Source organism: Caretta caretta, chromosome 1 (assembly GCF_965140235.1).
Source record: "Caretta caretta isolate rCarCar2 chromosome 1, rCarCar1.hap1, whole genome shotgun sequence".
NCBI lineage: Eukaryota > Metazoa > Chordata > Testudines > Cheloniidae > Caretta > Caretta caretta.
In genome coordinates, this window is record NC_134206.1 from 258,032,763 (window position 1) to 258,049,160 (window position 16,398).

Sequence of the window (16,398 nt, forward strand, 5' to 3'; positions counted from 1 at the left end):
GTGTACGCACATTCCCCAAACCCTGCAGGAGGAGAACGGTAGAACTTCTGGTCAGTAAGGAAAATCAAACTAAGGGCTTGTTTACAAGAAGAATTGCACTTAGGTGTGATTTTAAATGGATTTAGTTAAACCAGTACACAAATGGCTGTGTGAACTCTCTTATTTTGTTTTACGCCAGACTTTGCTCAGTTTCTCTCAAACTGATTATGAATTGGTTTAAACTAAGCTGAAATTAGTTACTGGTAAGCAGAAATAAAAGTGTGCACACCAGGGTTTGTCCGGGTTCAAGACTGTGCGTGGACAAGGCCTAAAATTGTAGCTAGACAACTAGGGGGAAAGATCTTGGCTACATCTCTTTCATTCTAAGTAATTACTAAGGACCTTGCTGACAAAAGAAAGTGGCAATGATTTAACTTGTCTGTTTTTAAACCAATTTAGTTCAATCAATACAAACCTGTGTGGACACACTTATTTCAGTTTAGTAAGAAAATAATAATGCACTATGTCTACGCTGGCTCTTGGTCGATGAAACCTTTGTCAGTCAGAAAAAAACACACCCCTGACTGACAAAGGTTTCACCGACAAAAGCGCTGTGTGTACAGCGCTATGTTGGTGAGAGACGCTCTCCCACCGACATCACTACCACCATTTGTTAGGGGTGGTTTAATTATGCAAGCAGGAGAGCTCTCTCCTGCCAGCATAGAGCAGCTACACAGGAGACCTTACAGTGGCGCAGCTGTAGCAGTACTGCTGTGAGGTCTGCAGTGTAGACATAGCCTTAGTGACTTATTTTGATTTAGTTTAAATTGACTTAAACCAACATAAGAGTGTCCACACACCTTTTGCACTGGTTTAACTAAATGGTTTTAAAATTACAGCTTTAGTTAAATGGGTGCAACTTTCTTGTTTAGGCAAGCCCTAAGCTAGTGTGCAAAAATATTTTTAAAAAACAGGAGTGTGCTTTCTGCAACTATGCTGGGCTATATAAGTTGTATGAACAGCGTGAGATTCTCCTACCCCCGCCCCCAGCTTTCAAGGGCATAGCAAGCAGTAGGGATGGGTGTCTGCTCTACCAGTGTTTTGAAGCTGTTCCTTGTCTTTTATCATAAGGGTGAGATAGCCTCCACTTGGGCTGCTGATGCTGACAGACCAATTCTGAGCCTGGAGTATGGGCAATATTATGATTTTGAATATATGAATTCTGGTGTGGTGCTTCAAGAGGTAAGGAGCTTGATTTTCTTTTCTTAGTTTGTTTTGTAGGTGCACTAATTGTTTCTTCACTTGGGTTTCCCTCTTAAGATTCAGGGCTTGGATGTGGTCCAGTAAAAGGTCTGAAGAGGTGATGTCACCCATCCTCACCTCTAGCAGTGAGGCTCCAGGAGATGTGTTTCAGTCCTTGGGGAAAGAAGAGGTGATGACCGGGTGCTGGAGCAGTGTGTGAAAGTAAGAGGATTTACTTGGGGATAACAGAGGAAATGAGAGAGAGATTTGCACATGAGTGTCCTTTAAGTAATCATCCCTTTTTGGTTTCTCTGGTTTAGATCTCAGGAATGTAGGAGATGCTGTTGCTGCAGCAGAGACTGCCATGGCAACCCTCAGTACTGGAAGTCCATAAAGGGTGGGTGGATGTATCAGTGTGCCTGCTAACTACCTCTGCCTGTTTTCTGCATGAATTGCCATAGGCCAGAACAAAATTTACAGAACGTGTATGATATTTTACAAAATGTTAAAATGAAACATACAACTACACGGGGGGCTTGAGTGGTGCTGAGCAGAGCCCAGTGTGAATTAAATCGCTCTGTGAACCAGAACCCTGTAATCGAATACTTGGCCAGTAGCCTAGGTCACCATAGTAGTAGTGTGCACTAAGGACAGCTAGCAGCTAAAAGTGAAACTCTATAGATGTGATCAATGTGCATTTCTCCAACAAGCCACAATCCCTTTTGGGGTTAAGCCCCATTGGATTTGCTCCTGTGGATACTACCTTCTCTCCCATAAGAAGTTCAGAACACTCTTCAGGACACAGGGCTAACTCCTTTTTGATGGGTCTGCGTTTCCCTCATAAAAGGCAGCGGGGGACAACATCATTTACATAATTCTAAAATCAATGGCATGTGAGATCTGTACTAAAACTGAACACTTTACTATTTTTTGTAAATGATTCCCTCATCAGCCAATCAGCAGCCAGGATTCCTCGTTCAGAAGCAGTCTTATTTTGTTATCATCATGTGCACAGCTCTGAATGCTGCATCTTGAATGGCTGATGAAGAGAAAAGCACTAAGTTTCCTTTTGGTGTAATGTTCCGTTATAATTTTTGGGAACAGGAAATGGAGGGAGCAAGTCTCAATTAAAATTCTATGGTTAAACTAATATGCAGATGGCATTAACTCTGCAAACACACACAGCTGTTCAGCTGGTATACTAATGTTGGGACATCTACTAGAAGAGGTGCCTCCTCCAACAGGTGGAGCATCGTATACCCTCACCTACTCTGGATATATTCTATTCTTGGGTCACTAAAATGCATGGTGAATTGGGGATGGGAGTGTTGTACCATTTACATGAACTAGAACTTTAATGGTAAACTGTGGGGAATCAAAAACAAACAGCTAGTTTCCTTGGGAACAAAAAAATCCCATTTAAGGGAAATCTGAAGTCATTCTGTTTGGCAAGCTGAAAACCACAAGAAAACCAAGACGCCTTATGACAGGTTTCAAAGTAGCAGCCATGTTAGTCTGTATCCGCAAAAAGAAAAGGAGTACTTGTGGCACCTTAGAGACTAAATAAATAAATAAATCTGTTAGTCTCTAAGGTGCCACAAGAGGCCTTATAACATTCATTTATGCTTTCGAATGTGTACCAGCACAGCATCAGTGTAAAGACCACCAGAGGCAACAGTGTCATTTTATATAGTCCCAATCAGAGGAGCACTCAGATTAGTTTGGAATCCAAATCATGTGACTAGAGGAAACCACCAGGTGACTTGGAACTAATTCATCCCACCCCACACTTCAGAAAGTCAACAATGCAATTTTTTAAGATAAGTAACACAATCCAGTTGTTGTGCTGTAACTGTATTGTTCAGGACTCAGTTAGTGTATTTCTCAGGTGTTCAGGGGCCACAATCACTTGCCCTGTTGAGTACAATTCCTCTCAAAATGTATAAAAAGATCACCCATCTAAGTGAATTAATGATGCAGAAAGAAAAGTTATCAGTTCATCTCAGGTGGATCCAAAAGGAAGGATATAAGTTGCTCATTTTCTCAAATCCCTACATTTACCAATCTTGGAGCAATTTCTGGCAGAGACCTCTGCCATCATTAGACAGGGACAAGAGCTGCTCAGACCATGGAAGAGTTTCCCATCACACACTGGGTGCGGGCAAAACCAGGGATATTTGGGATTTACCTTTATACCTTAAATATTTACCAAACACACATACAAGCTACACCCTTTAGGAACTCTGGGAAGGGGAGGGGAGCACTGAGAACACAGCACAAGGCAGGCAGCAGGAGCATCTGCTTTCAGATTCCCAAGAGAGAGGAGGAGGAGAAGAGAGAGGTTTCATATAATTAGATTACAAAGGAAACCACAGGGCAGGAGAAATGCATTCAGATTTTTAATTTATTTCAAATTTTATTTGGGGGGGGGAGGGAGGACCCAAGAGTGAGTAAGGGGCCTCCAGAAAGATCCATTTCCTTTGCTTCACCATCAGGTCACCAAATTGTTGTTTCTACATTATAGCATGAATACCAGGTGGTTCGTGCAGCTATACCCCACTCAGTAACACTTGGGCTTCCCATTTTCACACTAAGTAGGAATAAGTTTGGCATTTTTAAAAAACAGTAATAATTACTTTGGGTAGAGCAGGATGCAAACTCTCATGAACAAATATTCTTTGGGTGTATTCTGGGTCCCATCTCTGAAACAGCAAGCATCAGTTTTGCAACTACTCATTGCTATGAAGTTGACAAACAGCAATAGGAAACTGGATATCCAGAATATTATGTCTTTGGGTTGTTTTCATTTTTAAAATATTTACTAAGAATCCAGGGCAAAATTCTGCAAAAAACTCTTCAGCAAAACATGGGTTTTGTTTTAACTGAAAATCAGAAGCCTTGGGCTCATTTATCTTCTTGCACAGGTAGTGTTCATAATCAGAATTCAAGGATTCACAGAAAATCCCCTATGTTAATATTGTTGAAATGGGAAAGGGCAGGTGTGGGTGTTTAATACAGGGCTGGGGGAGGAGATGGGGTGTGTATGGAGGTGGAAAGGCATATAGAACTGTAAAGCACAAATACTGTGGGGGAAGAGGTATATAGCTCCACAGTTTTTTTGACAGGTCAGTTGGGGGTTTTTTTTTGTTTTTTTGTTTTTTTGTTTTTTTTTAAGAGATTACATTCAGAAAAAGCAGAGATTTTGCTAAAGGCTGTTCACAACACCCAAGAGAAATGACTAAAATCAAGGATAATTCACAGACAGCTCTGGCCTACAAACAGAAGAACTGTGCAGAGCAGAATAAATATTTACAGATTCAGCCATAGCTGAATGTTTCTGGTAAAAGCATGTAGGGTTTACTGTATCTATAAAGAGAAAGAAAACTCCCAAACTAAACTATCCAGAAACCTATTTACCTAGACTGGATTATAAAACACACAGAATGGGCAAAAATGGGTGGAGTGATGCGCTGTTGGGAGTGGGGAGTGAATCTTGGTTCTTTTAGATATAAAACCACCCCTTGCCTGGATTCCAGAGAATACATGGAGAGATTAAGGAATTTTAAAATGCAATTTAGGGAACACAGGTGAGAATTTGTAGAGAACCTTGTATATCAGTATATTGCTGAAGGAGCAGTGAGGCCGCATAGTGCTGTGAACTTCAAACCCAAGGGAAAGGCAGGGATTTAAAAATATGAACTGCTTAGCTGGCTTGCATCTCCAAAATCTCATGTGAGAGAGGAAATTTTCATTTTTAATTGAAAATGGGAATCGTAGCACTGATTAAGTCAAGCATAGTATAGACATGCACTGTGCAAGCTTCCCCCACAGAGCTCTGCCAATGCACCTTGATCCTGACCTGCAACACTCCCTGCTATTCCAGTGCTGGACCTCCTGGGCAGAGAGAGAATCACATCAATTTGTCATTGTGATGATCTTGGTTATGAGATGAGACCCAACTGCCAGTTAGGACAAAGAGTCCTGAAATTCACTACATTTGACCTAAGCAGCATTTGAAGCCTGGACTCCAGAGAGGTAAATTAGCATCAATGCTGAACAAAACCTCCCTTTTGATGCATCTTAAAGGTGAAAATAGTTGCGCAAATAGAAATTCAATGGGGAAGGGTTCATATTGGGGGAAATTGTGGGTACTTAATTTAAGCATTAGATGTCTCTGTCAAGAAAGGTCAGTATTTCTCACAACAGCCTATTAAGTTTTCAAAGGCGAGGAAAAAATTCCTTGCATATGTGAGATATTCCAGTTACTCTCAATAAGCACTTTTTTATGTAATAAAAACCATTTTATGGATATCAACACATAACACGTAGTGTCATCTTGTCTTGCCTTCCCCAGAGAACACCACATTGCTCTGCAGTGAAGAGGGTTCAAATGACTCCCTCCTTCCTCACAGGGTTGGGGAACCTGATCTCTCATTATAGAGAGGAATGTTTGGGAGCATTTGGATGTGCTGCCCAGAATTGGCCATGCTCAGATTCTGGAGTTAGAAGAAGCAGGAGAGAGTCCCAGAAATAGCTTCTCCATTTCCCCCCATCATACCAGGTCCTCCTGATCTCCGCAGAGCATGTTATTTGGCCAATGAACTGCCTATTTCTCTGTGCAAGCAAAACAACAAGAGAAACTGGATATAGAAACAGGACTTACCTTGGAGCCACGTTCATTAAAGATTATCTCTACATCAAGGATTTTGCCGAACTGCTGCAGAGAGACAAGAGAAGAAAGATTTATTCCTTGCTAGCCACTTTCCCCCTCTCTATTTTTGTCCTCTTTACACATGAAAGAAGGGAGGTGGGAATCCTTCCATTTCTGACTCAGAAGTGAGAGCACTAAATCCCAGGGACAACCCTAGGGCTGCCCCAATTCTCTGGGGCCCTCAGACTCTCTCTCGGTCACAGGCCCATTGGTTTCTCTTGACTTTTTTCTTCTCTCAGACTGTATTTCCAGAACTGTTTTATGGTTTTGTCCTCACTCATATTTTCAACAATCTCCCTCCTCTCCCATTCTACTGTTTCCCCTCAGACTAGCAACACCTCCCAAATGTAGTCACATCTTGCCATCTGCCTCCTCCTGAAAGGGCTGCGACAAAGAGAAAGTGAATTGTAATCCTACTTCTCTGAAGAGGATAATCACACAGGACTCCTATACTTGGGAATCATCTCCCTGCATAAGACAGATAGGAACTTCCCTAAACTCTTAGCTATTTTCAGGTTTGGCAACCATAAAATGTTCAATAGTCATGAGTAAGACTGTAGGAAATAATGAGCTTGAAATTTTTTTAAAAGATTAAATCATGTTTTTAACTCCCCCGCCCACCCTCGAGGCATGTGTGAGAGACCATCAGCGTTGCTAACGCTCGCACATTTATCACGAGTAGCACGATTTTGACCCCTGCGGCAGGAACTCTCTCCAGAGGACTCACCTGAGATCAGGGCGGTGCTGTACAAATTCACTTGCTAACTAGTACAAATGATAACGATAAGTGCAATGTGGGAGTTGGAACTGGGATGCACTAAATTATATTTACACACTCTCTGATTACTTCCAGGGGAAAGGCACTGTAGCTCATTAGCAAAGCCCTAAGGCATCCAGTCCTCCAGAAATACTAATGTTACACTTCTAGAATGAGGCTTGCTTTCTGAAAAGTTTATTAAATCAATATCTGACCTCCCAGGAACATACAAAGGCTGGTTCTTCCACTGTGTGGATACAGGCAATATCTCTTACACAATGCTCTCAAACACACACGACAGTAAAAGTGCTCTCCCCATCTCGTCCTTTAAGGGACAGCTCAAGTCAACCAAAATACAAACACCAAAAATGCAATAAAAACAAACAAACATCCAAACTCACTTCTGAATATAATGTTTTGGCATATTAAGTAATTCTCACAATTACAGTCATTCCAGGGTCCTTACATTAACTATATATTGTATTGAAAAATTCTCCTGAATAACCATTACATTCCAAAAATGTCAAAAAAAGTTACTGTTGCAAAATCAGTCACTCAAAAGTTAGGAAATGCCAGAACTAAGTTGGCCTGTATAACTTTAATTCAGCCCCCTTGTGCATATACATTATTATTCAGTCTAATTATGTGATCTCTTACTGTTTTTTCCACAGGACCCTTGCCTCATTCAACCTGGTAGTTAATGAGGCTGTTGTCTATATGACCCATCTCATTTGTTGCAGAGTTAGAAGGTATCTAGTGAATTTTCTTGGTACCCAATTTGAGAGACCTGGGGACAGATTTGCAGAAGTGTTGAGAACTCACAACAGCAAGAGAAGGTGATTGGAGCTGTGCTTTGAACATATAAAGTGATGTAAAAATGCCAGGTACCCTTAAAAATCAGGCCTTAGGTGTCTCAACTTGTGCACACGAAATTAGTGGACATTTCTGACAATTTTAGACCTCTCTCTCTCTGTGCCAGTTTCCCATCTGTAAAATGGGGATGATAACACAACTTCACTCTACAAGGGTGTTGTGAAGATATGTTTGTGAAACACATAGATAGCGTGGTGAATTCACAATAGGAATGGGCATGAGGAAATTAATTTTGTATTCACTGCAAAGTTTGGGTGTGTGTTAAATAAGGCTTGGGCTATACACTGAAGGAGGAAGACAAAAATATTTAACAACTCCCCATTCATTGGGCAATGTCCACCATTTTGAGCACTGAATAAGGCAGGGGTGCTTTGGAAAAATGTGTAATTAATTAGGGTTGCCAACTTTCTAGTCTCACAAAACAGAACACCCTAGCCCTAACCCTTTTCCGAGGCCCCGCCCCCACACACTACATTCCCCCTCCCTCAGTGTCTCGCTCTCCCCCACCCTCACCCACTTTCACTGGACTGGGGCAGGGGGTTGGGGTGCAGGAGGGGGTGAGGGCTCTAACTGGGGGTGCAGGCTCCACGGTGGGGGCTCGGACTTGGGGTGCGGGAGGGGGTGCAGGCTCTGGGGTAGGACTGGAGATGAGAAGTTTGGGGTGCAGGAGGGGGCTCCAGGCTGGGGGGTGAGGCCAAGAGAGCTGGAGTGCAATAGAGCTAGAGTATGGGATGGGGCTGCGGGTTGAAGCAGAGGGTTGGGGTGTAGGAAGGGGTGAGGACTCTGGGGCGGGGCCGTGGATGAGGGGTTCAGGGTGTGGGAGGGGGCTCTGGGCTGGGGTAGGGGGGCGGGGTGAGGACTCTGGACTGGGGTGCAGGAGGGGCCTCCGGGTTTAGGGAGTCTCAGGGGCTGGGGCGTGGGCTTACCTCCAGCGGCTCCCAGACAGTGGCACAGCGGGGGGGCGAGGGGGGGCGGAGGGCGCAAAGGCAGGCTACCAGCCTGCCCTGTCACTGTGCTATGCGACCCCCAGAAGCAGCCAGCAGGTCCAGCTCCTAGGCGGAGGGGCCAGGAGACTCCACGCGCAGCTCTCACCCGCAGGCACTGCGCCCCCCAGCTCCCATTGGCCAGGAACCAACAGTGCTCGGGGCAGAGGCAGCACATGGAGCCCCATGCCCACCGCCTAGGAGCCGGCTCTACTGGCCAGTTCTGGGGCACAGCGTGGTGACAGCCAGGATAGATAGGGACTAGCCTGCTCTCGCGCTGCAGCACCTCTGACCAGATTTTTAACGGCCCGGTCAGCAGTGTTGACCGGAGCTGCCAGGGTCCCTTTTCAACCAGGTGTTTCAGTCGAACACCCTATAATTAATCAGGAGAAAGATGAGATATATGCTTTGCCAGAGGGTTTCACAGCTATTTATTGATGGCATAGAAATGTAGTGACTCAGGTATCCAGGGTTCAAATTACAAGTTCTGGAGGGATGCATACACTAAATAGTTATAAACACTTCTGCCCCCACCTTCACCCCTAGCTTCTGCACCCATCCATGTCCCCCGGTCCTACCCTCTTCCATGCCTTTACCTATACACCCTCACCCTATGGTTCCTTGCCCCCTTCACTCTCCCCAAACTCCTGCTCCTCAGCCCTCTGCATTCCAGTCAGGCCAGGTGGTACCTGGGGCCAGGTGCAGGGCTAGTGGAGGGAGAGGAGAAATGAGCCTAGCTAGTTCCTGCCTCATGTGGTGCCCCCAGAGAAGGGTATGAGCCACTGGGGCCATGAGCTGAATGAGCCATGAGCCCAGCCTTAGGATGTTCAGGTGTTTCATTATTTTTTCATACTGTCAAAATTATCCTGAGGAATGAAAAGCAGAGAAGTGAAATGGTGAATTTTAACAGTTTATATCTCAGCAAAAGGTTGAATAGAACCTTACAGGATATAGAAAAGACATTTCTGTAGCTGGAGAGTGTTCCTCCTGCCAAATATCAACAGCTTTCTGTAAACAATGGAAGAGTGAGTGAGGTTTTTTTATAATGGAAAATATTAGGCAATTTAACTATAGGGGGTGTTACCAACTCCCCCATCGTGTTTTTTTTTTAAGTTGTAAACATGTGACCTTCTCCTGGGTGCTCACTCACCGCCTCAGAATGGCCTACATGGAGTCCCTTGCCTCACTTTCCCTCTTCAGGGGACTTCCTCAATAATTCAAACACTTCCATCCATTCCCATCCCTTATCAGGTTCTGCTTTATTACCTTAAACATTCATAATAAAGTTTTCAAGTCCATCCATTCTCCAAGGCCTTTCCAAGTTTCAGGTTTCTCTGCTGGAGCCTAATCGCTCCCAGCAGCCTCTCTTCCCCCTGAGAACTCTCTCTGCAGTTTCCTCCTGCTCTTATAGGGAAATCAAGTGATTCCGCCTCAGGGTTGGCTGACCCCCAGGCCTCTAGCCCTTAAGGTGTAAGCCACCCTATGGTAGCACAATGATGCTTTGGTTAATAATAAGGCCTGTACCAAAGCACAGCCGTATTAACAGCAGTCAGCTGGGACTACAACACCTATTCTTCATAGAATCATAGAATATCAGGGTTGGAAGGGACCTCAGGAGGTCATCTAGTCCAACCCCCTGCTCAAAGCAGGACCAATCCCCAACTAAATCATTCCAGCCAGAGCGTTGTCAAGCCGGGCCTTAAAAACCTCTAAGGAAGGAGATTCCACCACCTCCCTATGTAACCCATTCCAGTGCTTCACCACCCTCCTAGTGAAAAAGTTTTTCCTAATATCCAACCTAGACCTCCCACACTGCAACTTGAGACCATTACTCCTTGTCCTGTCATCTGCTACCACTGAGAACAGTCTAGAGTCATCCTCTTTGGAACCCCCTTTCAGGCAGTTGAAAGCAGCTATCAAATCCCCCCTCACTCTTCTCTTCTGCAGACTAAACAATCCCAGCTCCCTCAGCCTCTCCTCATAAATCATGTTCTCCAGCCCCCTAATCATTTTTGTTGCCCTCCGCTGGACTCTTTCCAATTTTTCCACATCCTTCTTGTAATGTGGGGCCCAAAACTGGACACAGTACTCCAGATGAGGTCTCACCAATGCCGAATAGAGGTAACTGAGGAGTTGGCCCATTTTATTGTATTGATCTCTTTCCCTATGATTTATAAACACACCCATTCCAACGTGAATGGGCACATCCATAAAATAACCGAGGCTGTACGTTCACTAGGGCAGGGACTGTCTGCTTCTCCCTGTTTGTGCCATGCCTGCCATAAGGGGGTTCTGATACTGGTTGGATGATAGGCACTGCGGTAATAAAGCATGGTTAACATGAGTGGTGGAGGGAGAGCTGGTGGTGGTCCTTTTTGGCCGTGGAATCTATAAATTCCCCTGTTCATTCCCTCCCTTCCTGGGCCACAGGAAGAACAGGATTGCCTGCATTGCCCTCAACATGTTCAACACTTTCAGCTCTGTACTACAACAATGACTGTAATCAAATCTCATGTTTCAGGGCTTCAGCTGGTCACCTGCAAGGGTCAGGAAGGACATTTTTCCTGACGATGCACAACTAGCCTAACTAACCTAACTAGCTGGGGGTTATTTAGCTTTTCTCTGAAATATCAGAGATGGGCCAGAGCTGAAGATGGGATATCAGATGGGGTGAGCCAGTGCTCTGAGGTGGTACAGTGAATCCTCTTTCTTAGGCCTGGCCTACACTTGCAGTGGCATGTAGGGTACAAATAGCTGCATGCGGCAGTGAAAGGCTCTGGCATGGGTGACGCAGTAGGGAAATGGTCCAGCAATGGAGAGCTGCGGGAGCCTTTCCCCACTGCCAGAGTCTTTCACTGCCACATGGGTTCTTCTTTTGGCTTGCAGCTTATGCACCTGTGGGGAAGGGTGGGTGTGTCTTTGTGCCTCTCATTTTGTTTCCCACCCAGAAGGCATGAAGACAGGAGCTTTTTGTGAGAGTTCTTGTGGCAGAGGCCAAAACTGCATTATTTGTGATAAATCTGAGATTGCCTTTTGACACACTGGCAGTTTAGTATGGCCCCTCCCTTGTATTCTGTTCCAACTGGCACTGCCTTGGCTCATTCTCTAGAGCAGTCACTGTCCGTTTCAAAACGTGCAGGAAAAAAAAAGAGATAGCTCCCCTAAAAATGAAAACCATAAAAATCATAAATGTGAGTTCTCCAGAATTGGCCAGATGACAACAAAAGGGAGAAATAATGTAAGGCTCGACAACCTTCCACCACCACAGAACAAAACTCCCCCTCCCCTTGGAGAACACTGTGTAGGGCCTGCCCCGTCAGCACTCACAAAAGGAATCCATATAATTCACATCATCCCCTCTCTCTACTTAATCCAGCAAAAGGTGGAGTAGCCATTAGAGACCAAAGCCCCTACACTCTGACACACACAATCAAAACAACTGATAAACTGACTTACTACCTGTGAAATAATAGGAGTTCCCAGGCTTGAAGTGACTCAGTTGGAATCTCCCACACTCAGTCAAAATAGAATACCACATTTTAAAAACAGGATGACAGAACTGAAAAGGATTAAATACTTGCAGGGCTGCAACTCATTATCAACTGAAGAGACAGTAGGTTACCTTCAACTAGTCATGCTCGGACAAACCTCTTGCTCAACAGAACCTGGAAGTTTTCTAATAGGCTAGATCCAAATAAGGAAGCCACATAGACAGTAGGGTATGCAGACCACAACTGTCTTAGAAACCAGAGCGATAGGAAACTTCATATAAAAATACTGTTTCTTGGTAACCTCAGCAGTCTGAAACCTGCCAGCGAGGTAAAAAGCTCTTGGACTACAAGACAGTGAGTTACACAGACGATTGATTAGAACCAGGGTAAGTAGAATCTCAGTTTGATTGGACTAGCACCTGTGGATAGAATCCATATGTAACTGGATTTTAAAAGTTACAGGTTCACCTAGTTTCATAAAGACCTTAGTGTAGACTTTCCCTGCAACTTAAATAAAAGCTTCAAAGATGTCTCAGCCAGACAACTGACACTCACCACTGCCTTCCACTAGAATAAACCACACAAGACCCTATGCATTCCAATGTGCAGACACAATTTTTGTGCAGCACAAACAAATGTCCTAGCAAGAAAGGCAGCACAATAGTTGTTGACAGATGTACTGCTACCATTGGCTTAGGACAGATGCTTCTAGTCCTAGAGTTTTAGTTCTAGGGTATCCATTTGGACAAAGTCTGTTGCTCAAGCAGCACTGAACATACAGTTCCCAGTTCAAGGTCACTCTAGAAAGTATATTATTGATGCAAGATGTCAAGATAATGCCAGTGCCTCCTGTAACAGTAGCCACGAGAAAGCCACGAGAATCAGCAGATACTGACCGCCCCCTTCCCGCCACATGACAGGGAGGAGTATGACCTTTTGCAACCCCGACCCTTAGGGCGAGGAAATAAAGAGCAGTCCCTACCAGTACTACTGCGCCACAGCTTTTATTATACCTCCTTGCACCTATATCCGAGACTGTGGGAACAGAGTCAAGTACAAGGAGCATGTCCAGGGTGGGGAAAGATACCAGTGTCTTGACATCCTAAAGGTTAGGGGCCCCTCCATAAGGATGTCTAATGGATGCAGAGCAAGAAGTTGGAAGGCCCTTGGACAGCATCTGTACTTTTCTTTGTTTTCAGCTCCCGCACTCCTGACTGAATCAAGACCTATAATTTAGTTTTCTCTATCCCATTGTTTCCCCACTGAACTGCACTCAGCAGGAGTAACACTTCTATCTTCACCAGTTGTGAACGCAAAAACCTTCATCATACTAGGTGTGAATTTAGGGTCATTTAGTGGAAAAGAAGAAGAATGGTTACCTTACTGCAACTGTGGTTCTTCAAGATGTGATGCAGATGTGTATTCCAAGTAGGTGTATGCGCACATTGGAGCCAGAGACTTTTGCCTAGCAGTACCTGTAGAGCGGCCGTGCACACGCCCCGAACCACCTCAGTCCTTTCTTATCCAATGTCCAGGGAAAGATTCTGATGCAGAGGGGATGGCATGAGGGTTGTGGAATACACATCTGCATCGCACCTTGAAGAATCAGTAATAGTAAGCAACCGTTTCTTCTTCTTCAAGTTGATGCGGTTGTGTATTCCAAGAAGGTGACTAGTGAGCAGTACACCCAACCGGAGGCTCAGCTTGGAGTCTACCTGAACAAAGATTGCAGGACTGCTCTTCTGACATTAGTATCCACTCTGGAGGAAGCAATGATCGCATAATGGTCTGTAAAAGTACGCATGAACGACCCCGTGGTCGCCCTACCAATGTCCAGTATGGACATGTCAGGGAGGAACGTCACGACGTTGCCTGTGCTGTTGTGGAATACACCCGTATCTGGTCAGGAGGTGAAGCTGACACTCTCTTGTATGCAGTTTTGATGCAAGATGTTTATCCATCAAGAGATGGTCTCCACAGTGACCACTTGTCCCTTCATGCGGTCCACATACGATATGAAACAGGCGAGGCAAAGCACGAAACTTCCGTCCTGTTCAGATAGAAAGCTAGAGAGCGTCTGACGTCTAGCAGATGGAGGCATTGCTCTTCCAGGGAGGAATGTAGCTTAGGGGAAAATACAGGCAAATATACCACCTGGTTCAAATGAAACTGAGAGACCATCTTGGATACAAACTTTGGGTATGGCCAAAGCATAACCTTGTCCCTAGAGAACTGTGTGTAAGGAGGCCCAGCCGTCAGGGTCTGCAACTCACACCCCCTCCTGGCAGAGTTAATGACTATCAAGAATGCAGTTTTCTGAGACAGGAGGGACAGTGGGCAGGAAGCGAGGGGCTCGAACGGAGCTGCTAGAAATGTGTTCAGGTCCCACAAGAGGACTGGCTCTCCATTTCCAGTACATGCTGGCACTTTACAATGAGATGCTCTGGAGGCTGAATCTGACAGGAAATCCTTCAATCCCTAGCTTTCATTAATAACAGTGGTTTGGAAAGGGTTAAATGGTTTTCCCCACCCATACTTCATTGAGGTTCATTTCTATGTCTGCTCCAGACTGCACGAAAACATTAGCTGATGCTTCATGCCTGGGGACAGAGCTGACCTCTGGGTTGCCATTCTATCCTTGAGGGACTTCTTCCCCAGCATCACATTCACTCCTTCCCCCCCATTCAATGCTGTCTACCCAATTTCACTCTTTGCACAGTATTTTTGGAAAACCACTCGAGGCAAGGGCTTTGAGTCTCTCAGAGATTATGTTGAGGCGATCAGACCTGACACACAAAAAGGGGAGGGAGGAGGAGGCGGCTTGCAACCACCCACAGCTGAAGACTCGAACAATCATGAGTCCCCTGAAGGAGACAGAAGGTTTGTTTCAATATGAGTCACCTAAGGAAAAACCTCCTGCTTCCTGTGATGGGTGGAACTGAAGCCCCACATTACTGCTCCAGGCTGTGAATGTGTTAAGAGAAGCAGCACTGACAGGGAAAAAGGGAGCAGAGGAGAGTCATTGATTGTTTCTCTGGCAAAGCTGCAGAGTTTCTCAGTGCTGAAAAATGGCATGTAACTGAATTTGTGCTCAAAAGATACAGTTCTGATAGACCACTCCTGAAAAGCTCATACCTTTCTCACTGGACATACAGATATGCTGAGCACACTGGCACTGAGATTTACCAGTCACAATTCTCCCTTAAATCAATGCCACTGAGCTGGCTCTCTAGCTGTTGTTACTGCTGATCTAAGGCCTGGTCTACAGTATGCAGTTATTTCAGAATTAGCCAAGTTAATTCGAAATAAAACTAATTCCGTCCACACGACCAAACCGTTTTTTTTCGATTTAAAGGGCTCTTTAATCTGATTTCTGTACTCCACCTCGGCAAGTGGAGTAGGGCTAAAATCGAGATCGCAGTTCTGGGTTACAGGTACTGTGGATGCAATTCGATGTTATTGGCCTCCGGGAGCTATCCCAGAATGCTACCTTGTGACCGCTCTGGACAACACTTTCAACTCCGATGCACTGGCCAGGTAGGCAGTAAAAGCCCTGGGAACTTTTGAATTTCATTTCCTGTTTGGTCACCATCAGCACAGTCCACTATCACAGGCAACCATGCAGAGTCCACCATCACAAGAGACCACACAGTCCCGGATTCGCAGACGAACTCCAGCATCGTCCAAATGGGAGGTACTGGATCTCATCGCAGGTTGGGGAGACGAATCGGTTATGGCAGAACTATGTTCCGAAAAAAGAAACGCAAATACGTATGCTAAAATCTCTGGAGCCATGACGGAAAGAAGCTACTCCAGGGACACAGAGCAGTGTTGTACAAAATTCAAGGAGCTCAGGCAAGTGTACCAAAAAGCCACGGAGGCTAATAAGCGCTCTGGGTCACAGTCCCATACATGCCGCTTCTACCGTGAGCTGCATGCAATTATGGGGGGATGACATCACCACTACCCCACCACTGTCCGTGGACGCCTGCAAGGGGGCAGTTGCATGGAGCGAGGAGGATGAGTTATTGGAAGACGAAGAGGAGGACGACGACAGTGCACAGGCAGCAAGTGGGGAATCCGTTTCCCCCCTTAGCCAGGAACTAGTCTTAACGCTGGAGACAATAGCCTCCCCTCACTCCCAAGGCGGGCTCCCAGACCATGACTCCGGAGAAGGCACTTCTGGTGAGTGGAGCCTGATCGGAGCCACACTGTCGGGGGTGGAGGGACACCCAGCTGCGCTGGGCTGTTCGCGTTTAGTTTAAAGGGCTCATCCCTGCTCAGAGCCTCATCGGAGCCACGTGGTGGGTGGGAGGAGGTGCTGTGTGAAGCTATCATCCCAGAAATCCTGCAAGCCCTCCT

At 45.4% G+C, this 16,398-nt stretch overlaps 1 protein-coding gene across 17 annotated transcripts in view; it reads right to left on the minus strand.

Annotated features, from left to right (window-relative positions):
* The window catches only part of RBFOX2 (RNA binding fox-1 homolog 2), a 251,988-nt gene that overhangs the window by 35,572 nt on the left and 200,018 nt on the right, over positions 1 to 16,398 (minus strand). For all 17 annotated transcript variants that reach the window (XM_075123556.1, XM_075123530.1, XM_048832917.2 and 14 more), the window contains one exon: positions 5,885 to 5,938. In XM_075123556.1, coding sequence (XP_074979657.1) covers positions 5,885 to 5,938 — 54 coding nt within the window. The remainder of the gene's footprint in view (positions 1 to 5,884; positions 5,939 to 16,398) is intronic.